Raw genomic sequence first — 26,040 nt, 5'->3', positions numbered from 1 at the left:
GTACTACTCCCGGTATACCACTAGAGAGAGCCAAGACACCACAAATGAAGTCTGTTTCTATGGTGCCAAAAGCAGAATCTTTCTCAGGAGCCTAGAAATTGGCCTAAATTTGCACTAAAATCTAAATATTTCAAAAACTATAAAAGTTATAAACACCAAAAGTCACACCATACTAGCCCAGCTCCAGCCGCACAAAATGATGTAACATATGTACCCCTATTCTCAAAACTGTTTGGCAGAGGAGCGCGGGAAAATTTTCACTAAAATATTAATATTTAAAAAACTATAATATTCATAAACACCAAAAGTCATAGCACACCATTCCAGATCCAGCCGCACAAAATGAGGTAACATATATGAAGCTTGTCTAAAAACTGCGGGTCGAGATACACTGCAAAATTTCAGGCGGAAAAAGGAAAATAATAATAATAATAATAATAATAAGAATAATAAATCCGAGGAATAGTAATATGTGTGCCTCTTGGCATAGGCACACATAATTATAACAATACTGGGGAGAATAATATTTACTGCCAGATAACACTCCGGGCCAGCAGGTGGCGGTAATGGAATAGCGGCATGTTTATTTTCCTCAAGACCAACAAGGAAGCAGAAGTAGTTGTTTATGCTAAATGTTTGTAGCTGTTTGACTTTATGTGAAGGGATATGATTCCTAGTCTTACACTGATTTAACCACTGACAACGTAGTTAGCTGGCTCTAGATCAGGAATAATGGCAGACGAAGCTCCTTTCCAGTTATTACACAGCGAGGTGATACAGTATATTTACAAGTCAGCAGAAGGAGAGACGGTAAGAAGCTCTCAGTAAGAGTTTAGTGACCGGAGCAGTATTTGGTGTTGTTGTTAATGTTTCTGTCTTTTATCCTGTATTTAGGAGAGTGGGAGAAATGTCACCAAATTGGAGAATATCGGATTCAGAGTGGGCCAAGGGTTGATAGAGAGGTAATAACCTTGACTGCTGCAAACATGCATGCCGTTGACAAATCAAAGCACTGCATGTACAAAGCCTGATTTACAACATGGATTCCCATTAAGAAAATGCAATCTAACTGCACAACTGTAGGTGGGAGGCAAGTACCATTAATGAAAACAACAATAAAAAACCCAGAGTCTCTGTGGGGTTCAGGTCAGTCGAGTCGGCTGGCCAGTCAGGAAACAATATTACACTCGTGGTTTTGTCTTTAGACCACCAGGTTCTTTAAATCAACTTCATGATTTATTGGTCAAAAGTTGCGAAAAAATGTATGAAGACTTAAAATATCATGTGACATTTAACACTATATTGCCGAAAGTATTTGCTCATCAACCACACATGAACATGAGTGATATCCCATTCTTAATCCATGGGGTTTAATGATGGTGTTGACAGACCCTTTGCAATTATAACAGCTTCAGTTCTTCTGGGAGGGCTTTAGAAACCCATTCCACGAAGCTCTCAAAGCACTGTTCTTGAGCTGATCTGAAGTTTGGAGGTCTGTAATGACTGAAGTTGGCAGCTTCTGCTCATTATGCGCCTTGCCATTCACTGCTCTGCGAGGTTACGTGGCTGAACACTTTGTGGCTGTGTTGTTGTTGTTCCCAATCACTTCTACTTTGTTCTAATATGACTAACAGTTGAATGTGGCATAGTTAGCGACGAGAAAATTTCATGACTGGGCTTGTTGCACAGGTGGCATCCTATCATGGTACCAGGCTGGAATTGAGAGATCCTGAGAGAGAAATGTTTGTAGAAGCAGCCTGTATGCCTGGGCTTGATTTTATACACCTGTGGCCATGAAAGTGATTAGAACACTTGAACTCAGTGATTTGAACGGGTGAGTGAATACTTTTGGCAATGTAGCACATAGGCATATGCATAAGAATGATATATGGGAATTTAAATATCACTTTGGATATTTTTGTTACTTTGGACTAGGGATGGGTGATATATTGAATATACTAAGTATTAAGCTGTCTGCATGTAATTCACCGTGACTTTTTTCCTCTCCCACACGTTGCAAATGCGTCATTAAGCCTCCACATCACATTTTTTTTTGTATGTTATAAGCACAAAAGAACACCTTTCTCTCATGAATTCTTGCTTTATGTACTTTTCTGTTGCTATATTCTTTTCTTTTTTTTGTTAGAGGTCTAGTGTTGGAAACCTGTGTGCAACTGATGGTTAAAAAATAGTTAAAATAAAACTATTAAAATATGTTAATGTTAATAGTTACGTTAATATGTTAAAACTGTTAAAATAAAAATTTCAATTCATTCAGATTTTTTTGTATTCAAAGTAGAAACAAATATATTAAATGGTCGATTTGAATGAGTATACCAGTGCAATTTTAGGCACTATATGGTTGAAAATAACTTTTATTTTTGGAGGTTATTTAGACATGTATTGTGTATCGTGATATTGGATTTTCCTCAAATCACCCAGCCCTACTTTGGACCTGGATCAGAGTCAAACCTTCATAAAATGTCTTTGTTTGCCAACACTTAGAATGCCTATACATAATTTCCTAAATATTACATTTAAATACCACATCATATTTGATCTATGATTTCTCTTTTACATTTTACATTTGCCTTTCTTTCAAGTTGACCCCAACATGTGTTAAATTTTTAAAGAAAGCGAAAGAGCTGCCTAGTTGGTAGACATCACATTATGACCCACCGCCTAATATTGTGTTGGTCCCCCTTCTGCTGCCAAAACAGCCCTGACCCATCGTTGCATAGACTCCACTAGACCCCTGAAGATGTGCTGTGGAAGGGTTCTGTATGATATTGTTTTCCTGGTGTTGCAGTGTTTTTGCATAATGTGGGGAAGTGAACACTGAATAAACTTGTCTACTTTCGCCATCTCACCTCATTATGAAGATAATAAAATGGTGATTACAAATCTCTGAAGAGCATAAAAGAAGTCCCCCCGCCCACAATGGTAAAACATTGTTGCAAAGAACAAAAAAGGTTACTGCTGCATCAAATCGTTAATCTGAGGATTTTAGCACATGCAGTCCCTGATAAAGTGCACACAGTTTGTGCTTCACTCAACAAACTGCACAAATAATGTATTCCTACAGCAGAGAATCTGTGTTGTGCGTAAAACGTGCTGTAAAACAATTAGTAGAAATGTGGCACTTTTCAGTTGATTTTAAACCAAAATTCTGAATTTTGAATTCTGAATGGCAATTTTCTGTTGCCATAGTGATTTAGCAGGTAAAAAGAGAGGCACTTTCACCCAGACTTTAATCTTGACAGAGTCTCAAGTCATTATTCTGGCTACATAGTACATCTGTTGGATCTCAGCCCACATCCTCCATTTCTTACTACAGACTTTGTCATAAAACACTGTCACCTAGTAAAGAAATCCAAATACATTTTTAAAGTTCTGATTATAAGGAGTTCCTTTACTGTTGTCTGTTAGGCAACTTTATGACGAGTGTTGTTAAATGTGCTGATCATTTGTTAAGATGTTTCCATTTTTGTAAGCACGTTTTGGCATGTACATGTAGCCTCAGATGATTAAAAATCAAGGTAATCCTGGATTTGTGAGTAAATAGTTCACATCATATAGGGTCAGTAGGGAGTTTGTCAGGATCACCTCTAATGGGACAGTCACCACAAGGGGTTTATTACATATGGCACTCCCTGAACTGATGAGAGACAAAACTCTAGAGAACTCCAGTTGTCTTCTTTTCAAGCTCTCAAAACTACCCTGAACCTGTCTGAACACTTACACAGACAGCATACTGTTTGTGGTTCATGTGCACAGTTTTTGTACTAGGCGCATTCTCCTTAAATACATCTTACAGCCAGCAGACCGTTGAAAGTCAATGAATGATGTCCTAGTTTAATTTACCCATCTCTTTGTTTTTCTCTAGATTGACTAAAGACACAGCACGGTTTAAGGATGAGCTGGACATTATGAAGTTTATATGTAAAGACTTCTGGACCTGTGTATTCAAGAAGCAAATCGACAACCTCCGAACCAATCACCAGGTCACTGGGAAGCCTGTTTTCTCTTCTTGTAATCCTGTTTTTTATTAATGTAGCCTCTGACAAATCTAAATGATAATTCTTTTTTGTCATCCATAATATATTTGTAATATATAAATGCCAGTACTGTGATATTTTGCCTTGCTTCCTGTCAGATTGATTGTTTGTTGTTCTGTTGATGTGCGTCATTGCTGATGTCATATATCATCATATGATCATGTGTTTTAGGGCATCTATGTTCTGCAGGACAATAAGTTTGGATTACTGAGTCATCTGTCAGTGGGAAAACAGTACATGGAACATGCCCCAAAGGTGCTTTTTTTTTTTTTTTCTTTTACTGGTCTGTTTTAAAAGACTAACCCTGCTTCTCAAACTGTCTCTTTTACTGAGACAACATGTACATGCACAGTAGCACATCATACCATCAGAGGTGTTCACACAACATGAGTCCTGAAAGACGCTGACACCAAAAGGGAGAATCTGTAAGAAAAGTGTGCGCTATGTGCACAAAGATTTTGGAGAGAGTTCAAACTGGTGAGACAATTATGTTGAATAAAGGCTGGATTATAAAATTAAACTCATGTAATTTCACTTCTTATAACATGTTACAGTAGAGGCAATAAAGAGCAGGCAGAGGGCATCTTTCAACATGGGCAGTAAAATGATTCAGTCAGTCAGTCAGTGGTGGTAAGTTTACTGTACATCTGCTTTGCTGTGGTCTGCTGGGCCAGCAGCATCAGAGCTGGTGAAAGCAACAGACTGAATAAACTTACTAGCAAGGCTGGCTCTGTGACTGATGGCAAACTGGACAGCTTTTTCAAGCTGTGGTGAACAGGAGGTCACTCAACAAACTGTTAACCAGTATGGATGGATCCTGACCAGCTTCTGCACCACTTACATGGACAGGTTCAGATTACTTTTAGTTCTCCTTTATCATAAACCTTCCAATTAGCAGATTTTTTTTCTTGTGCCAGTGAGACAAGACGCCAGAGATCGAATCTAAAACTCTGTTCAGTGATTCATAGTCTCTCCGTTATGTTTTCAACACCCCCCACAGCACAGAGCAGAGAGCTGGACCTGATGCTGCTGAGATTCATGGACAGTTGTGGAACTCATAGCAGCTGAAATGGAGGAAAGCCCGACCTTCCTTTGCTTAAGCCCTTCTTATCAAGGTTTACTGATTTTTAAAAAAAGGAGAAGTGATGAGTTTCAGAACAGATAATTGCTTGTTTTTTATCTGTGTATAAATGGCCAAGCATCAGTTGTATCAGTCTTTTTCCCAGAAATACACGAGTACTGTTGTGACGATGGGATTAATGCTGCAATCAGATTGTTTACCTACATTCGGTCTCAGTCTTCCTGTTATTCAGTACTGAGTATCAATTGCTCATTCACTCTTTGTTGACAGTTTATTTGCTTAGAATATAGCTTGAACCAGGCCACAGCATTTATAGCCTGTAGTTCTTGATGGAAATGGCTATAGTGAACATGGACTTTCAAAACAGAGAGGAACCAAGGGTGAGATATAGGAGTGGAAGGATTGGATTATACCTTATACAGAAGGTGCAGTGTGAAACAGATTCAATTCAATTCAGTTTTATTTATATAGCGCCAAATCACAACTACAGTTGCCTCATGGCGCTTTATATTGTAAGATAAATACCCTACAATAATAATTGAGACCAAGTAAATGCTGTGTTAAGATTACATGGACAGTCACCCACACTAATTATTTTACCTGAGATCTGAGCTGAGCACTGAATCAGACAAAATGTCTGAGACATCAGACAGAAGCTCTGATTTAGGCCCAGGTGGACCATAGATAACAACAAATGAACTGGTTTTTGAGTTTTCCAGCTAGGGTGGATGAGGCTAAGCAAATTAAAACTGAATTAAAACTCTGTCTGGCTCTTTGGTTGAATAACCAGCTGGAGTAGAAGATAGCTGTTCAAGGAACTGATAAGAGTAAAGGTGTTCATATACTGTGACCCCTGTTTTATATGTGAGACCATTCACTGTCATGATATAAAGTAACTGTTTTCCTCCTGCAGTATCTGGCCTTCACATGTGGTTTGGTGAGAGGAGCTCTATCCAATCTGGGAGTGAAGAGTATTGTGACTTCTGAGGTGTCCGTCATGCCTTCATGTAAGGATTTAGTCATTCAAAAACCTTTTTAAAGAGCATTTAACAGTCATCTCCAAACTGAGGTTTGGGGGTTTGTTTTATTTGCTGAATAAATTCCATTAAAATGCTATTGAGTGGTTCAGAAAGAGAAATTTGTGTTGCCCATGTACATGATTAAAATATGCCTCAGATATTTTAAATGGAGAATACTTGTGTGATTTTTACGTGACTCTGGATTAAAGTAAGGTATAGTTTTTGGTTTTTATGGGCAGAGTCACAGGTGTGAATAGTGTTGCTGAGGTGAAGAGTATGTCAGACAGGATTGTGAGTTTGAAGCTATTAGTCAAAGTGGTGATATTGAATGTAGTTAGTGTGTAGGTAGAGAGGGTACCAGGATGGGAGAGAGTGGTCAAATGTGTGTAGCTAGGCAGCACCAGATGGTAGTCTGTAAGCTGTCTGGAAATCATGAACAGGAAACAAGTGAAGGCAGAGGTGACCGATGGATGCAAGGTGGGGCTGGGATTTAGTAGTGTAGATTATTGCACATATGCACATGAAATAGTACACTGATGTTTGAGTGAAAGGTTAATCAAATAGCAGTTTGTTTTAGTCTTTTTCACCACTGTACCAAACATGTCTGCTCATATAGTGCAACTCAAATTGAACTAAACTAGAAAAAAATGAAAAGCCAACGTGAATTTTTTCTTTTTGTGTCAGCTAACACGAAAAATGTCTTTCTGCCTTTGCAGGTAAATTCCAGGTGATGATCCAGAAAGCGTAGGAGGTTACACACTCAAGCTGCACTCTTCCCTGGTGTCATATTGCCTTATCTGTTAGAAAGGGAAATGCCATCCATCCTAATCAGTGAGAATTTCTCTCGACACTGCAGGGATTACAGTGGGGACTGGCCAAGGTTTCTATGGCTTAAGCTCTGGATGGCTGCAAACATCTGTATCCTGCTGACACACTGTCCACTGTGAGTGGAAAAGTGCAGTCCAGTGACATTAACATTTTGTCTGCTAACATTTATATTAATATAATCCTTTTGAAGTAAAGTCTCACTAAATGAACATTTGATTTAATGTCAGAAAGAAGTGTTTGCCACCACCTACTGTCACATCTAGTTTAGTAGCATTTTCACTATAAAGACAAACAAACCTACAGTGCTTCACAAATTTAAAAGACAGATCTGCCAAAAATTAGATTATTAGGGAGGTCACAAACTGAATTTGAGTTTTTTATACCCAAATTGAAGCTGGCACACTAAACATTTTCTGAGGAGTTACTAAAACTCATGTTTGGTTCATGATTGCCACTAAATATCTCTAATTTCTGAATCTTATTCAATAAGAATTATTAAAATAATACATTTTAAAATTCTCGAGTAACAACAATCACATTTTTTTCACATTTATTTTATGACACTATCATCAGTTTAATAAGTATTATATGGTTTTGATTAAAGAGCTTGTACATACTGGCAGGTTAACCATTTTGGTACTAATACTGTTAATTTTGGGCATCTGTGAGGTAAAGCGTATACTGGGTGGTGCTATAATAAATGTGTTAAGCTGTCTATATTTATAATCATCACTAACCTGTGTATTGTTCCACCACTGCCTCCACACCAAAATGAGCAGATTATTAAAACAGAGGAAATGTGGCGCACTTTAGCGGGTTGATGAACATTGCTTGCAAGAAATCCATGCCTGAGAAAGCAACTTAGGCTACATCTACAGGTACACAGGTACTTTTTTAAATGGCACAATCAGTCTCAAGTGTTTTTGGGAATGTGCCAAAGCAGCATGTGGTGATATAACCCTAGTTTTAAAGAAATCCCACAAACAATAACACAGCACACAGTCTGACATCAAAGAAGAGATAATGGCAAACATGTTTGATGTTACAAGACAAATATTCATCTAAACATCATGTAAATGTAGAAATGTAGTTTTTGAAAATGTTCACCCTGGCAGAAGTTTTTAAACTCTGTTTCCACTAATCGAAAATGCTGTGTATGTGTACGGACATAGCCTCATTTATATATTGATGTCTAATATGACCAAACATAGTTTGATATCATGAATAAGGACGTTTGCAGGGATGAAGAGCAACATTACTGTCGAAGCGTGAAAAAGTGTGATTTATTTTCTTTGCATCAAAGTTGTATGTTCTACCCTTCAGATGCTCCCTTCACTTGCAATAAATTTAAGCATGAAAACAATTTCTGAATGGTTCCTTTTCCACACTTTGATTGTTTACTATTCTGTCAAACACACTTCAGAAATGACAAGACCACTAGACCAAACAAAGATAATTTATGTGAATTTCAGGAGTGGGACCACACCTCAGACATGCTCCTTCCGGTTCTCTGTCTACGTGCTGTTTGTAATCTTTTTTTATGCAAACACCCATCAGCATCTAATGATTTGTGCTCACCATGGGCCCTTCGTCCCTCACACCATCAGATGAAAACCTCTACTGCTCTCTTTCATCGAATTCCCTCCAGGCACTTCAAGAAACCAAAACACTTTTCTCTAAATGACATGATCAGGCTTCAGAGAGACCGAACATCACCGGCCATCCTGGGGAACCTGTTGGCAATCATTCTACATCTATTCACCCCATCAGAACTCTGTCTGCTCCATCCAGTTATAGAGTGGCTCAGGTCACTCGCCATCTCAGCGAAATTATGATTTCAGAACCTCCATTAGGGGAAAATCACCCACAAGCAAAAGCTCCCGGCATAGATCCACACCCGCTTTCCTGAAACTGGCCAATCCACCTCAGTGCCAGGCTATGAAGACACAACGCTGTTTCCACGCTTCAGTCATGGCTCCTGAAAATATTCTTCCGTTAAAGATATAGACTGGACTGAACTTTACCTCACCGATGAGTCCTAACACTAGAATTACTGACTTTTTTATTTTCTGGTGCAAGTCCCGAGGCGTTATTCAACCCTGCTGAGATTTTCACAGGTCGTCAGCTCAATTCTCCTACTGCTTTTGTTGTGCAAACCACCCATTATCTTTGAGGCCTGGCACAGCTCAGATCCAAGGCAGGCCAAACCTCTGTGTTACAACCCTCAATCTATACTATACACTATCTATACAAAATATCCCACACATTGACTGACCTGCAAATATGAAAGACACACATTCACAATATATGGAAACACAAATCTGTTTTATTTATAAAAAATTGTGTGAAAACCGAATGAAAAGTTGCTAATACAATGGCATGAGTGACACTGAGATTTCTGGTGCCAGGAATCAAAGAGACAATGCCCCGAGATAGATTCATTTCTATTATGCAACACCTTCGATTTGATGACAAGGACACGCGGGCAGAACGGGTGAAAACAGACAAATTTGCGACGATCTCCGACATCTGGACATGCTTTAACGAGAGCTGTGCTAAGAGTTTCACTCAAGGAGAACACATGACCATAGATGAACAGCTGTTCCCTACCAAGGTTCGTTGTCCATTTACACAGTATATCACAACCAACCCAGACAAATTTGGGATCAAGTTCTAAATGGCCACGGATTTGGAGACCAAATATGTCTCCAATGCATCTCCTTACTTGGGAAAGGACCCCAGTTGTCAGAAGGGAGAGAGGCTGGCAGAGAACATGGTCATGAAACTGATGCAGCCGTTTTTGGTTGATGGGAGAAATGTCACAACAGACAATTTCTTTAGTTCACTGTCGCACAGACTGCTGCAGCGCAAAACAACGTTACTGGGCACGGTGAATAAAGTACTGTTTCTGTGTGACTCCTCCCATCCTGCTGCATCTGAACCAGCTAACCGGCCCTCTGATTCATTTTCTCATTCATAAAGTACTTAACATGAACAGTTTTGAGGTAATTCAGTCATCAATATATAAGGACAGAGATAGGATTACATCACAGATGAGCAGGATGGACAGGATTAAAAAATGAGTACTTCAGAGGGACAGCTCAGGTTGAACAGTTTGGAATCCATGAAGTGATAGTTCTTTGGTTTATTTATTCAGGTACAGACTCTGTGCTGTTTAAGGTTTTCAGAGTGAAGATTAAGAACAAAAACAATTCAAACATAATGTACCGACAAATTTGATTTGAGGTCAGGTGTCCTATTTTATATTAATGCTTGTAGAACAGACGCACACACACACTCTCTCTCTCTTTGCAGAGATCCGAGGAATCTTCTGAGGATGCTGATGCTATTTTCTGGAGAACTGATTGGTCATTAGGCGGTCATTTCATACCTACTGATCACTAATCTGGAACAGGTTTGGTTCACAGCACAAGTTACCCTGGAAAGACTTACCCTGGAAAGAAGTGATCCACCTTTGTAGTACAGAAAGCTCAGGGTTAAACCTGAAGTTGTCTGGGTTAAGCTAAAATCCTACTTTGTAATACAGGCCTCTGATGACTTAGCTGTGTATTAGTTTTTCTTATTAAATTAAAAAACACCCTTGGGTTTTGTTTTTTTTGTTTTTAACCTTGTTTGTGTTCACGTGTTGTCATGTCGTGGCTGATAAATTTTGAAATCTTTTTCCCAAATCTTCAGGGGGTTAGTAAATGTGGAAAACTTGCATGTACATATATTTATGTTTTCACTTAATAAAACATCATGCTTACAGGTGAAAAAAATCAGACTACAAAATCAGATTTATTTATTCTCTTGTCACTTCACTTGATCATAGACACATATTTAGTTTTTTCCCTACGATCTGCAACACTGCAGGACCAAAAAATATGCACAATAATGAAACTTTTGCTTTTCTTGTGCCAACAATTTGGTAAAAGGATGATTTATACAAAACTAAATCAATATTATGAACAGAGGATTAACAGTGAATAATATTAAAACACAGTCCGGATTGATGATGTTAGATTTGCATGAGAGAGTCTTGACACTGCCTACAAAGCCAAAAACAGTTTTTCACAGCATATTTCCTTGATACAATTCAGTTTTAGTAATGGACTTGTTTAAAGTTGCAGTCTCTATGAGGTAAAGTATGGTCTGCCAGCTATCCTCATCATCCTATATGTATTGAGTCCAGGGCAGTCAAACCCTGGTGCCACACCTTTCTTGTTGAAAAGGTAAAAATTGAAAAGCTGTCTGTCCTGTGCCTCCAGGGAGACTGAGATATTATTTACTTTCAATTTGCAAGGGTATGGCCTCTCAAACACCACCCTAAAAACCCTGTCCTGCAGATAATCTAGCCTAATAATTTGATACTTAGATGGGACAGTTGTGTCAACCTGTGGTCCAAACTGCTGCATGAGCAGCACACCATCTGAATCTGCCTTGATCTCATAGAATGTCATATTCCTGTAAGTGTAAAATCCCACATATGGAGCTGGGTCAGGTGGTGCTCTGACAGGTTGTTGAGCTTCCCTGAAAACATTCTCAAGTGCCGGGATTAGGTAGCTATATGCCTGGCTCACAAGGTCTTCGTCTGTTGGCCGAACTCCTGCCATCAAGATCACCAATCCCAGCTTGAGCCGAGGTACAAGGGAGAGGGTAGCAGCAAATCCATCCAGGTCACCATCCTTTCTCACCACGCTGTAGCCAAACTGTTCACTGATCTCCCATGGTGTGCCAGTGAAGTTGGCAAAATAACCTCTGTGGCATTGGATGATCGGGGTCATCATTGTGTTCAGGGTATCTTGGCGGAGCAGAATGGCATCATATGTACCAAGAAGAGCCATCATAAGTTTGGCCATGTCTGCTGCTGTGGAATACATCTGACCTGCAGGCCGGTACCAGCCAAGGTCATAAAGGGGAGCTTGCTTTCCATTGCTGTACACACCCACAGCCATTTTCCTCTGAATTGCTGGTGTAAAATTAAAACCAGTGTCCTCCATTCTGAGCCGCTTCAGAATGGTGTCTGAAACCCAGCTCTCAAAGTCAGTGCCAGTCACATTCTGGGCCAAGATGTTGGCTAATAAAGAAAAAGCAACATTGCTGTAGTGGCATCTGGGGGAAAAGAAAAAATAATCTCACAGATGTTGGCAAATTCTCTTTGGATAGATAGTACCTAAAAAAATACTAGACTATTATAGTCCGTATACTGGGTATAGCAGTGTTTCCCAACCTTTTGGAACCACGGCACATATCTCACATTAGAAAAATCACACGGCACACAACCAAACAAAAATGTCACAAAAAGCATATTGATCATTTTCCCCCGCTCACCAGGTATGGCGGAATTGGCTCAGTTTGTCCCCAGTATGCCTTTTCTTTGCTTTCTTTTGCCCACTACTCATGCTGAGGCCTTCATCTGGGTCGGAATTTTCTCTAGGACCCAGGTTAGATGGACTACTTTTTCTTTTCAAATATTTATCAATTGCAATTATGTGCTACGTCATCTCACAGCATGACTGTTATGTAATTTCTTCTTCTGTTTTACTGGCAGTTGGCAACCTATTTAATCAGAGCAGGTGGTCGTACTGCCCTCTAGTTGTTCTGCCCGTTTCTCACACCAATCGCTTAGAGTACTACTCATCTTCCACTGCGCACCTATGTGGCGCGGCACAGTGGTTGGGAAACACTGGGGTATATGTACCCAATTTTCAAACATATCAAAGAAATGAAGCTTTCAAATACTGAGAAAGAAATAACTTACCTAGTTCCCGGATCTGCTACAAGGACGTCGTCCTGTAACAAATTAAGGGCTTCCCGTGTGTCTCCACTCCAGAGGAGATTAGTTGACCTTAATCTTCTTGGTAAACCTGTACAAATGTCAAACCTTATTGAATAATACTGGTGGGTATTTTGTTCATGACTTTATGCTTTAGTAAAGTGATTCATGAAAATATTTCACCAAACTTTGTATATGAAATCTTCACTTGACCTAAACATTTGATAAAAAAAATACTTTTTCTCAGGTGGGCTCTGTAGGCCTTCTACCCTATAATATATATCACCTTAAGGCAACTATTGTTGTAAAGAAATGCTATATAATTCCAAGTGAATTTAAATTAAAAGCTCACTGACTATGCACATTTATTTCTTGTGGTAGGGTTTTTGTCAGTAATCACATGATTAAGTGATCAATCACATACTGGATATTAGTTTTAAATTTCATTAGGTCTACACATTTGCTGAGGTGCTCATAACGACTGATTGATCAGTCACCTCTGTAAGACCTTTAGCTCATTATTAAAGATATGTCTTTTACTCTGCCTCCTGTGACTTGCACTTATGTCCCTGTAAAACCTTGACATTGCCTTTCCTTCATCATTTGTCTAGCAGCTTTTGTAGTGGGGTGTCACGGGTTGCCGGGGCAAGCCGTGTGTGAATTATTAACGGACCCAAGATGCAGACTGCTTAAGTTGTGAGCGAGCTTTATTAACAAAAAGGTGAAACAAACAGGGACGAGGTGGACGAAACCCAAAACCTAAGAGTAACCTAAACTGGGAAAAGCTAAGCAAAAACAAACCTGAAACCTTGAGATGTGTAACAGAGATGCAGGGAGAACAACGCCGGGAGAATGCACAGGAAAGGGGAGGGGAACAACACAGACGAACCAGCAACAAGGACGGGTGAACACACACTATAAATACACACACCAGTAATCAGGGGATGGGAAACAGGAGGGAAATACACCTGGGAGACATAACAGCTGACGAGGCAGGGGAAACGTAAACAGAACACACTGACATAAGACAGAGACCTTCAAAGTAAAACAGGAAACACATACACGAAATGACACAGACTCAGAGACACGGACTAAACACAGAGACCTACTACACTAAGGGGATACACAAGCAGGGAAGACACCAAACAGAGGGAACACAACTAAACCGTAGGAAACCCAAAACAACAGTCATAATACAAAAACTATCAAAAGTAAAAGTACACAACCAAAAACACTGGGTCACCGACCCAGGGCCATGACAGTGGGGTGCTGCAGTGGGTTGTGCTTATTTTATGAATTATATTGTGTCAGACCTATATTGACCATTACTGTTTACTGAGATATTTGTCTATGACGTAATAGGAGTACCCATCAGAAGGGCATCATCCTCATCAGCCATTTTTGCCTACATTGGGAAAAGTCTATCTCTCTGTCAAAAATGATCCCATTATTTGTGCAAGTAGCTTATTATTCCTTCCCATCCATCAGTTTTTGGACAGCTTATCCAATTCAGGGTAAATTGTAAATGGCCTGCATTTGTATAGCACTTTTACTTAGTCCCTAAGGACCCCAAAGCGCTTTACACTAAATTCAGTCATTCACCCATTCACACACACATTCACACACTGGTGATGGCAAGCTACATTGTAGCCATAACTGCCCTGGTGCGCACTGACAGAGGCGAGGCTGCCAGACACTGGCGCCACCGGGCCCTCTGACCACCACCAGTAGGCAAACATGAGGTGGATATTTTGCCAGTTTAATGCAGGGCCATCACACAGAGACAGACAATCATGGACTGACAATTTAGAATCACAAGTTAACCTCTTTAGAAAGTAAGAGGAAGTTAGAGACAATATATAAGACAGACTCCAACCAGCCTGGAGTCAGTTTCAAGCATTTTTATTGGGAAGTGATACTGCGAACCACTGCAACATATTGCCACCCTATCGCTGTTAGTTCTTTAAAATTAATTGCCCTTTAGCTGTCATATGAGAAGTGTATTGGTATCATCAGTCTGGTAAACTAGAAAATTCATAATTTCTTACATTTAAGAAACATTTCTTAAGCTTCTCTGAGATTTTTTAAAACCCAGACTCTTTTCCTAAACCTAATAACCAATTACCGAAAACAAAACCCGGAACGCGATGTCATCTGGTTGAAAGTGAGACACAGTTATGTCACCACTACCCTGTGTGCTGCTTATTGTAGACCAGGGGTCGGCAACCCTGGGCACGAAGGGTTAACTGATGGCACGACACACAGTGAATTAATCTGAGAAGGTGTGTTAAAAAATAAATGGCCGGGCCAGTGGTACACATCGCAAATTAGCTTGCATAGACACATTAGTTGCCGCTTCTTAATGACGGTATCTTAGCTAACAACCCCAACTACCAGATTCAACTTGTAATTGGCTAAAAATAACTTAGCCTACCGGTGAGAGGGACGTTGCTAGGTGGCAGTTTTTTCAAGCGATGTTGAAATTTCCACATTCCAACACTTCAAATGCTTCAGGAGCTGCCCGCTCAGGGCAGCATCAGCACCACGGAAATACACGGATACATCCGTAGACTCGAGACAGAATTCACAATGCGTTTTAGGGACTTTCAGGTGTATGGACCAATGTTTTCTTTTCTGATCAAACCAGAAAGCTTTAATGAGCAGCTGGGTTTGTCTCGCATTAACTGGTTGAGTTAATGCCAGTTAATGCGACATCGAAATGCAGCTGATTGAACTGAAAAGCTTGACTCTGTGGGGGTCAAAGTTTGCAGAACTACGAACGCAGATGGAATCCACAGCTGTGCATGTTTATGGAGCTTGCATTGTCACCTGCTGGACATCACTACCTGGCAAGTTTAACTGTCTTCAGAACATTGCAGAGGCCTTATTGACAGTTTTTGGCTCTACATATCTGTGTGAGCAGATTTTCTCTCACATGAGTATCCTCAGGTAGCTGTCTGAATGCTGGACACTCGGAGACCTGTGTCTCTGAGTGGGAGACCAGAGATCACATTAACATGTGTGTCCCTGTATTAACAAACATGCCATATTGGCCCAGTTTATTTTTCTTATCATTGTTGTGAGGAGACCATAAATAGCATTTGCATTTTCTGTTGTACAGTTCATTTGCTGTTATGGAGTTCTTGTTATGGATAAAAAGTCTTTTTGTAACTGAGTTAGTAACTTTTTGTTTTAAAATAGCTGATAACTTTTCACTGATAGCTGCCAACATCTGCGAACAAATATAATTCTATAAAGTTGTTCTATATAGTGTGTAACTGTTCATATAGAGCGTTATTAAATTTATTGCCAATGCAATCATATGGCATATTGACTTCTGAGGAAATTTTAGATGGCACTCATCATCAGAAAGGTTGCCTACCCCTGTTGTAGACTTTGTTGCTGACCACTCACAGCACTGTAGGCTGCAAGTCCTTTTTCAACTGTGCATTCATACAGCACGTTATTTTATACATTTCAAGCACTATGTTGATCTCACATTTATGGGAAATGTAGAATAACCAATTAACCTAACATGTATGTCTCTGGGAGGAAGCTGTTGGGTTAGGTGACAGTGGTAACCACAGCAACATTCTGCTATATAATGGTGGCATTCACTTTCTGATCTCTAATGGTCATTTTGAATTGGAAGCTGAACAATAAAAATAATAGTTTTTCATAATTATCAAACAAAGATGTTATTATTTTAGGACTTACAGTGAAGTTTCTGTAAGTGGATTATCTGTGTCCCTCCCAATTGTGATTCGACTAGTCAATCTTTGTGACACTGATGCTTCAGAGGTCTGGACTGGCTACACAGGCTCAACAGTTATTTGATTTGTGTTGCTTTAATGGATTAAGGATGACTGCCGTATATAAAAAACGGTTGTGGGGTTACCAGAGAGATGGCTGGACATCCTGCGCAGGGTGAGTGCAGGGGTGTTGCTACCCAGGGTCCTGACTGATGAGGATGCTGGTTGCCTACTTTTACCCAGTGGGTTCTTGATAGTGAAGTTGTCTAAGTACTTCTCCAGAGGGTCATCCAAAGAGTCCACCAGACCATCCTCCCATAGTTTGTATAGCATCAACGTGGGGAAGATCTTAGAGACGCTTGCAATTCTGTCGTCACAATAATGCAAGTAAGCACACCACAATAAAATGGTGCCATAAATAAATGTATCCTGGTTTAATGCATAATATTTCCACTGGACAGATTTGAGCATTTATCATACTTAATGGGTTAGTCTCACACATCACAGAAAGAAAGCTTACCTTATGCAATTATGGTCTAATCCCAGCGCCTCACATCAAATAAAAGAATCACACTGCTGGTTACAGCATGCATGGTAGTAATTATTTAAAATAAACTATTAGTATTATGGGAACCTTTTAGGACTCATTAAGACAAATTACCACTTCTTTTTTTGTTCATATGTCTTTTTCTTCATATGTTATGTTCTTATACCTCAGTACTATACCTTGTGCAAAATAATACATCTCACCTGTACACTGTGTACTCGTTGGGTGCAGGTGAGGAGGGGTGGCTCGTGTTCCTCTTGCCAAAATTTCCATTCCATAGAATTGAGTCATTTAAAACCATGATTGCTGATATAGAAGGTAGCTTGGTGGTGTGAATTCTTGACCTCAAGAATATATCTATCTGTTAGGAGAAGCTTTATTAAGACCAAAGGTAACATTTCAACAACATTTCAATATATACTCATTATTTGCAGAACAGATTTACTTTTTCTAATGCAATCCTGAGTGATGTGATGGGATGTTTGAGTGGCACAGGCTCCGGAAAGCGAGGACACATCTCTTCTGCTGTCACTTTTTTGGTGAATTCCTCTGTAAAAAGAGGTGCAAAGGCAGACTCATCATATCTGAAACTTGAAGCCATGTCCATCTGTCATAGCAGATCTTACAGTTGTAGGCTTACATATGTATCCTTTTATCATATTTATGTAGAAGGGCCCGTCAAAAAAAAAAAAAAAAAAAACATTTACCAAACATCAACATATCTAAAGATTCTGACCTCTAGGTGAATTTGTCAGTTCAGAAGAACTGCTTGTTGTATACTCCCACCTCCTCTATAACACACTGGACAATCTGAAGAGAAGTTTCAGCAACAGGTTCCTTCAACCTCGCTGTCTGAGGAAACGCTACAGGAAGGCGTTCCTTCCCGCTGCTATCAGACTCTTTAATTCATCTACTTGGAACAAGATTAATCACAGCTCACTTTTGTACACCACAACATATATTTGCACACATACTTGTCCTTTTATATTTATATCTATATCTCTATATTTATCTATTTATCTTAATATTTGTCTATCATAACTCTCTTTCTACACTCATTTTATATGAGTGCTTGCTGTTTGTTGGATATTTGCTGCTATTACAACTCAGTTTCCCTCTGGGATAAATAAGGTTTCTCTGATTCTGATTCTGGTGTAGTTAACAGAGCGAGCTCTTGACAAGCTGCACTTGAATAACTGAATGTTATATCTTGGATGTGTTGAGATAAATACACTGATCAGGCATGACCAGTGTTGGGCAAGTTACTTTGAAAAAGTAATTAATTATAGTTACTAGTTCCTTCTTCAAAAAAGTAACTGAGTTAGTAACTGAGTTACAATATTCTAAAAATAATTAATTACTAGGAAAAGTAACTATTGCGTTACTTTAAAAAAAAGTTTAACCCTCTGGGGTCCAGGGTATAATTCGCCATTTTTAACTACTTTTGATTTTCCCTCTACATTTCACCTTTAAAAACTATTTACTTTGCCTTGTTTGGTATCATCCTTTTCAGCACAACCTCATGTGTCTGAATTTACAGTTATGTTTTCATTTTGACATTCTGTATTAACACAATTGATCTAAAATCAGACAAAAAACATGAAATCCGAGTAAAAAAAGTTATATTTTTTACTGTAACAACCACAAACATGTTTATTGAATCATATTTCATAACTTTAAATGCAAATATAAATTGTCAATTTTAAAATCCTATGTACAAGTTTTGCAAACAACAAAGTTATTTGCAGCCATTTATCTTTTACCATTTTTTAAAATAACAATTTCAAGCTATTTATATAACAATCACTGTTCTGCATTCAATAAGATGCCACACAAATTATTTGTGCCACTCCAAAAATATAATTTCTGTCCACTATAAAGGAGAAAATCACAAGACCTGAATGTGTGCTGTGGTCTCTGAACCAAGATATTGGCAACCGCTCCGTTAAGTCTTGTAAGCTGCGAGGTGGAGCCATGGATCTGATTTGTTGGCTAGAACATCCCAAAGATACTCAACTAGATTGAGATCTGGGGAATCCGAAGCCCAAGTCAACACCTCAGACTGCTCATTGTGCTCCTCAAACCATTCTTGAACCATTTTTGCTTTGTGACAGGGTGCATTATCCTGGATTAGCATGTATGGCAGGACCTCAAGGCCACCTTTTTCCATTGCTCCAAGGTCCAGTTCTAACGCTGTCGTGTCCATTGTTGTAGACCAGTCAACGTGAGCTTGTAGACCAGTCAGTGTGAGCACACTGACTGGTCTACAACTTTCCAGCCCTATGCTCCATAAACTGTGATGTTCTGGGTATTCTGATAGCTATCTATCAGAACCAGCATTAACATTATTTGCAATTTAAGCTACCCTGTTGGACCGGGAACACCCCACAAGAGCTGCAGTTTTGGAAATCCAGTTTTTTACCTATCACAATGCGGCCCTTGTCAGACCCACTTGAATCCTTACACTTAATCGTTTTCCCCTCTTCTAACACATCAACTTTGAGGACAAATTGTTCACTCTCTTTCTAATATATCCCACCAACTAACAGGATTCATGATGAAGACGTAATCAATGTTTTTGAATTCACCTGTCAGCGGTCAGAGTGTTAGGCCTGACTGGTGTAAATTATCAACAGCGTCTGCTGGTGTGAGACTTGAGGATATGAAATCGAGCCATATTTATTTCACAAGTTATGTGAAAAGTGGAATTTTTCAATGACTGTTTCTTTAAAAAAAAAAGAAAAAGCTTTGATGACCCTTTAGGTAACAGTAAATGAATATCATGGTCTGTCTGTTTGGATGGTTGGTAGTTGACACACTTTTAATTGACTAGACCTATTATTAAATATGAACATGTAATGATACAGTAATGGAAATACATTAATAATAAATGTTGTTTTAATAATAGGAGTTCTAATGTACTGAAGGGACAGTACATACTCTAACATGTATGTAATAAAAAAAAGGTTATTAAATTCAGCGCATACACACGAGCCCCAAAACAATCCCATTGTTCATTATTAGGTGCTATAAATATGTAATGCTTTAATTCTCCTAGGGCCACGAAGTTATAAACCTGGGTTGTTTCTTATATTACTTCAGTCCTAGTGTGTTTTACACCATCACACAGTACGCTGCTATCTCTCCGCCTGAGTTAAAGTCTGCTTTAGCTCCTTGCTGATCCTACTGCTATTTCCAGCTTTGTGTAATCCTGCTGCAGCTCCTACATATAAGTACTTACACCAAGAGGATAAGAAGGCCCAGCTCACAGGTTAAAAAACACTGTACATCTCATGTGAGTGTAAACCAATGATGGCTAGCAGCTCTTTACCTGTCTTCAGTTTTGGCTTCCTATATTGCCATATGAAGCAGCAGGTCATGACCACAGAGAGCAGAAAGAAGACAATCATGCCAAACGTGGTCCATTTCACCTTCATCTTCTTTAATGGTTCTTACAGACAGCAGGCAAAGCCTATAAAAAAGTTGTACAAATGTTTTAGTGATTTTTTTTTTTTTATCAGATATTGGCTCCAACATAAAACCCATAGCTCAATTGCATGCTAGTATGTTTCATACCATTTGAAAATTTAGTCTCACATCTTTTTTGTGTTGTCATATAAAAATGTCCCTGAACATCAGTTGCATTAGAGATTGATTAGCTTACCAAAGAAGTGAAAAGAAGCCTTCCTCAGAAGCCCCTCATTATCTCTATGATATTCTTCATCATCAGACTAGAAAAAGCCACCCATTATTTTCCTTAAGGTATACAGAAGAAAAGTCATCAAGGCCGCTTGATCCTAACTCTTTTGCTCATGAGCAGTTACTGGCCATCTACTACATGCACTTAATCCTGACTGTTATCCCGGGCTCCAGTAAGAGAGTGGAATCTATTGCCACTCTACCATGACGTCATAATCTACAGGGCTACACCACTAAACGTAAGGAAGGCTGTGGAATTGAAACCTCTTGAACCCTCACCCTCTGAACACTTCCTGTTGATTCTGCAAGAGAGCTATTTTTCAGCAGCAACAATTTGTTCTGACTACTTAATTTACTCAATGTTGAAGAATTTGTATCATTTTTGCATTTTAAATTCAAGTTATCAACATCGCTGTGATACTAAAACGCCACAGCACATATAGATGTTGTTTTAGATAATAACAAAAAGTAGAATCACAGCCCAAAACAAAGTATTACTAAATATTTTAATACATACTCATTTATATAGGATAAAACACAAATCTGTGACTACGGCAACAAATAATTCAAATGTGAAAGAAATGAATCAGAATGGTGCCTCTCCAAGCCACTAGAAGGTGCTGTGGACTTTAAATAAATGCTATTTACAGACAGACATATGTCTTTAACAGATATATGGCTAGATAGGCAGGCCTAACCTGTGCAAAGTGGGAACACTGTGTAAAATGTAAATATACATAGAAGCTATCTTCTGTCCAAACTTTCTTGAGAGGTGTTGCTGCCATCAAGTTCCAAAAAATGTTTGTATTCATTTTAAAGTTCATCATCGCACAGAAACAGCATCAGTGAACTCTAGAAAAGATCTTTTTGTGACCTACAATGCAGACTTAATTTTATAATCTCTCCAACTTGTTCTGTGTCTGTCCTAAGGCCTCCTCCCAGTGGGACAGGACCAGATAACCTCACAAAGGAGGCACACAGTCCCTTCAGTCATTCGAGACAAGGCGAGGGCCTTATCTCTAAGGGTATCCAATAAGCCACCCTTCAGATAAAACTGATATTTTCTGGTTGTATCTGGTAACAGTAGATGTTGTAGTAGATGGCGACCCCTCCCCTAGCCTGGTTCTGGATCAAGGGAGTTCTTCCTTCCAGCATTCACCCCGTGCTTGCTTGCAGGGGATCTTCTGACTTTTGGGGTTTACCTTACAGTAAAAACACCTTGAAACAGCGGCTGTTATGCCGGGAGGCGCGGTGAGGGAAACATTAGACTTCACACTGTCTTAACTGAAGTAATTGCTTTATTATCTCATGCCAATATCATGCACATACAGACAGCAACTTCTCAAAATGGCCCCCAATCCATTTCCTGCTCCCTTTAAATACTCTAAAGACTACGCCTTCTCAATTCAGACTGGCCTATAAAAGAGCTACCATTGAGCCAGGCCTCCTCTTTACTGGAAAAACAAGATGGCCATCACAGAGGTAACCTGCAAAACACTTTATTACATGAATGCTTCCCAACATTAGTCACTACCCCCCCCCCCTCTCTGGTCAACACATATCCGGCAAACGGGAAAGATAGTCAGCAATGAGATTCTTCTTACCCGAACAATGCTGGATGATGAACTGGTATGGCTGGAAGGCTAGGCACCAGCGCAGTATCCTCGCATTTTGATGCTGTTTGGAGTGCATCCACACCAGGGGTCTGTGATCTGTCTGAAGAATAAATTCTCTTCCAAGGAGATAATATTTCAATGAATCAATTGCCCATTTAATTGCCAGTCCTTCTTTTTCTACTGTAGAATAGTTTTTTTCCCTGTCAAACAGCTTTTTACTTAAGAAAAGCTCAGGTTTTTCTTCACCAGCTTCTCCCTGAGCCAGCACTGCTCCAAGTCCAACATTAGAGGCATCTACCTGCACAACAAATGGTTTGGAAAAATCCGGGCTTTGCAAAACGGGTGCTTCAGAAATCTGTCTCTTTAAAGATTGGAAGGCATGTTCACAGTCGTCATTCCACATCACTTTAGAAGTGTGTTTTCTCGTGAGATCTGTAAGAGGGGCTGCCAAGGTTGAGAAATGGGGAATAAACCTCCGAAACCAGCCAACCAAGCCCAGAAACGACCTCACTTGCTTCTTGGTTTTAGGTCTGGGAATTGTTTGTATAGCCTTTACCTTTCCAACTTGTGGCTTTATTTGTCCATGGCCAACAATGTATCCTAGATACTTCACTTCTTCTTGTGCCCAGGCACACTTGCTCACATTCAGAGTCAAACCAGCCTTCTGGATCTTTGCCATCACAACCTTTAGATGCTGCAGGTGCTCCTCCCAAGACTCACTATATATTACCACATCATCCAGGTAGGCAGCTGCAAACTTGAAACAACCATTAAGGATAATGTCCATCAACCTTTGAAAAGTTGCAGGTGCCCCATGAAGACCAAAGGGCAACACAGTGTACTGAAATAAGCCCATTCCTGGAATTTGGAAGGCTGTGTATTCTTTACAGGATGGCTCTAAAGGCACTTGCCAGTAACCCTTACACAAATCTAAGGTTGTAATGTATCTAGCCTTTCCTAGTCTTTCCAGTAGCTCATCAATCCGTGGCATTGGATAAGAATCAAAACAGGAAATACTATTTAGCTTTCTCATGTCAGAACAAAATCGTAGTTGAGGGGAGTCTTTCTTTGGAACAAGTACAATGGGGTTTGACCATTCACTCATTGATGGCTCAATCACTCCGAGTTCCAGCATCATCTGAACCTCCTTCCTCAACGGTCCCATCATCCGTTCTGGTATCCTGTAAGGCTTAAGATGAACAGGTTTTGTGTCTTTCAAGATGATGTTGTGTGTTATGGCATCTGTTCGACCCGGTGTGTCTGAGAACAAAGATGGAAAAGATTGCCTCACCTCATTCAACTGATGCCACTGATCTTCAGTCAGATGTTCAGGAGGGTCTTCAGATTTGGGCATGTCTCTGAATGGACTCATCCCAACTTCTCCAACCTCCAAAATGCCACTGTCTTCAGGCTGAACATCCCGTACCATCAGGATTTGCTTCACACCTGGTTCTGGGGCATTTCTTTCATGATACTCTTTTAACAAGTTTACATGTAGCAGTTGCTTTGATTTGTGTCTGTCTGGACAAATGACCTCATATGTCACTGGGCCGGTTTTTCTGGCCACCGTATAAGGTCCTTGCCACGTAGCCAGCAGCTTACTTGGTCCAGTAGACAAAAGTACTAAAACTTTTTGACCAGTCTTTAGTTCTCTCTCACAGGCATGCTTGTCATACCATACCTTTTGCTTTTGCTGCGCCTTCTGCATATGGTCTCTAACCTTTTCTCTGTACGTTTCCAGTTTGTCTCTCATCTGCAACATGTAGGAAACGATGTTGGTCGTCGAAGCCACTTCAGTAGACCCCGGTGCCACTCCAGCCACCCAGTTCCCCTTCAGCATATCCAGGGGGCCTCTAACCTGCCTTCCATAGAGCAGCTCAAAAGGGGAGAAACCAGTTGAAGCCTGTGGCACTTCTCTGTATGCAAACAATAGAAAAGGCAACCATTTATCCCAATCTTTGCCAGTATCATCAATAAACTTTCTCAACATTTGCTTTAATGTACCATTAAATCGTTCCACCAAACCATCCGTTTCTGGATGGTAGGGAGTAGTTCGGATACCTTTTACACCAAGTTGGTCATAAAGAGACTTTACCAAATGTGACATAAAACTGGTACCCTGATCTGTCAGGATCTCCTTTGGAATGCCAACTCTGGAAAAAAGGTCTACTAAGCATCGAACAATGTGTTTGACCTGCAGAGAACGCAGTGGATAAACATCCGGATATCTTGTGGCATAATCACAAATGACTAATGCATATTTATGACCACTACTGCTCTTAGGTAAAGGACCTATGATATTCATAGCTATTCTCTCATAAGGTACATCCATTATTGGCAATGTTTGCAACTGGGCTCAGTCTGAAAGTTTGGTGTGAGCCACTTTCTGACATTCATGACATGTTTTGCAGTAGTCAACCACATCTGTGTACAATCCTGGCCAGTAAAAACGTTGAGCAACACGATTATAAGTCTTTGCCTGTCCCAAATGTCCTGACCATGGTACAGTGTGGCCCAAATGCAGAATTACTGATCGGTACTCTTTTGGTACAACAAGTCTGGGTTTCTCCATGTCTGCTAGATACAGAAGTTTATCCTTTATTATGAAAGGTTCTCCAGTTACACTTTTAAGCCCTACAGCATTTTCTTTTCCGTCATCCACGTTGCATGCTTTCTTACAGAGAGGTTTTAAAGATGGATCATTTTCCTGTCTTTCTCTAAAATTATTGGGAAACTCCCACTGAAGATCAATAGGTGGAGACATTGGTAAGGTTGGTTCCGCAAGTTTTGCCCTACCACTGTTTTTATTTTTCTCCTGCCTACGTTGGCGTTTTGTTTTCCTGATTTTACTCCCTCCTTCAAATAAGTCTTCATCTACATCTGGCAGTGGTTCTAAACCCCTTTTCATTGAACAAGTGACAACAGCACAGGAATAGGCTTCAGAGTTATTGTGAACCAAACTGTCTAAGATTGGTAAGTCTTCTCCCAGAATGACATCATATGCTAACTGATCCAACACTCCTACAGTTAACATAAATGCTTGCCCCTCAACTTCAATAGTGACATCTGCTGTTGGATAATCTTTTTGACACCCATGAACACAAGTAATATTTACAGGTTTGTTAAAGTCAGGTAATACATTGCTCAACATATAAGATTTAACCAAGGTTTGTGAGCTACCAGTGTCAGCAACAGCCTTTACTGTTTGGCCATTTATTGAAACATCTACCACATGCTTATGTGGCACTAAATCATCACCAGTTAGTTCACCCTCAAGACCTGTGGAGGGAACTACACACAACTCTACTGACTTTGGTTTTCTTAGGGGACATAAAGAAGCTTTATGACCTGGCTGCTGACAGTAATAGCAAATGAGGTTGTACCTTTGACTGCAATGTATATATACATTGCAGTCAAAGGTACAACCTCATTTGCTATTACTGGTAAGAAGCCTAGTGTCCAAGCTTTCAACACTAGTCACCCCTGGAGGTTTTACCTCCCCAAACCTTGGTCTCCCCACAGTCATCTTTGACTTAGAAGGTTCACGATGAGCAGCTAGGTAACGTTCAGCCAGATCTGCAGCTTCCCCTCCTGTCTTTGGGTTGTTCTCCTTCACCCATGTGCGGATGTCTGGCTGCAGCACACGAAGAAACTGTTCCAAAAT

The 26,040-nt window shown here is 39.8% G+C and overlaps 2 protein-coding genes across 2 annotated transcripts; one reads left to right on the top strand and one right to left on the bottom strand.

Annotated features, from left to right (window-relative positions):
* Positions 1-581: 581 nt before the first annotated feature.
* trappc6b (trafficking protein particle complex subunit 6B) lies at positions 582-8,349 on the top strand. Its single transcript, XM_003459990.5, has 6 exons — positions 582-810; positions 895-962; positions 3,887-4,004; positions 4,230-4,313; positions 6,053-6,146; positions 6,875-8,349. Exons 1-6 carry the CDS (start codon positions 733-735, stop codon positions 6,904-6,906), a joined length of 474 nt encoding a protein of 157 aa, XP_003460038.1. The 5' UTR covers positions 582-732; the 3' UTR covers positions 6,907-8,349.
* A 2,416-nt stretch (positions 8,350-10,765) lies between these two features.
* Positions 10,766-20,917, bottom strand: LOC100707689 (putative beta-lactamase-like 1). The gene is made up of 7 exons (XM_003459992.4): positions 20,726-20,917; positions 20,393-20,533; positions 17,507-17,610; positions 17,265-17,422; positions 16,661-16,881; positions 12,748-12,853; positions 10,766-12,098 (listed from the first exon to the last, which is right to left on the bottom strand). The coding sequence occupies exons 2-7, from the start codon at positions 20,496-20,498 to the stop codon at positions 11,120-11,122; spliced, it is 1,674 nt and encodes a 557-aa protein (XP_003460040.1). The 5' UTR covers positions 20,499-20,533; positions 20,726-20,917; the 3' UTR covers positions 10,766-11,119.
* Positions 20,918-26,040: the final 5,123 nt, after the last annotated feature.

Source organism: Oreochromis niloticus, linkage group LG20 (genome assembly GCF_001858045.2).
Source record: "Oreochromis niloticus isolate F11D_XX linkage group LG20, O_niloticus_UMD_NMBU, whole genome shotgun sequence".
Taxonomy (NCBI): domain Eukaryota; kingdom Metazoa; phylum Chordata; class Actinopteri; order Cichliformes; family Cichlidae; genus Oreochromis; species Oreochromis niloticus.
This window is presented reverse-complemented; position numbering and strand designations above follow the sequence as displayed.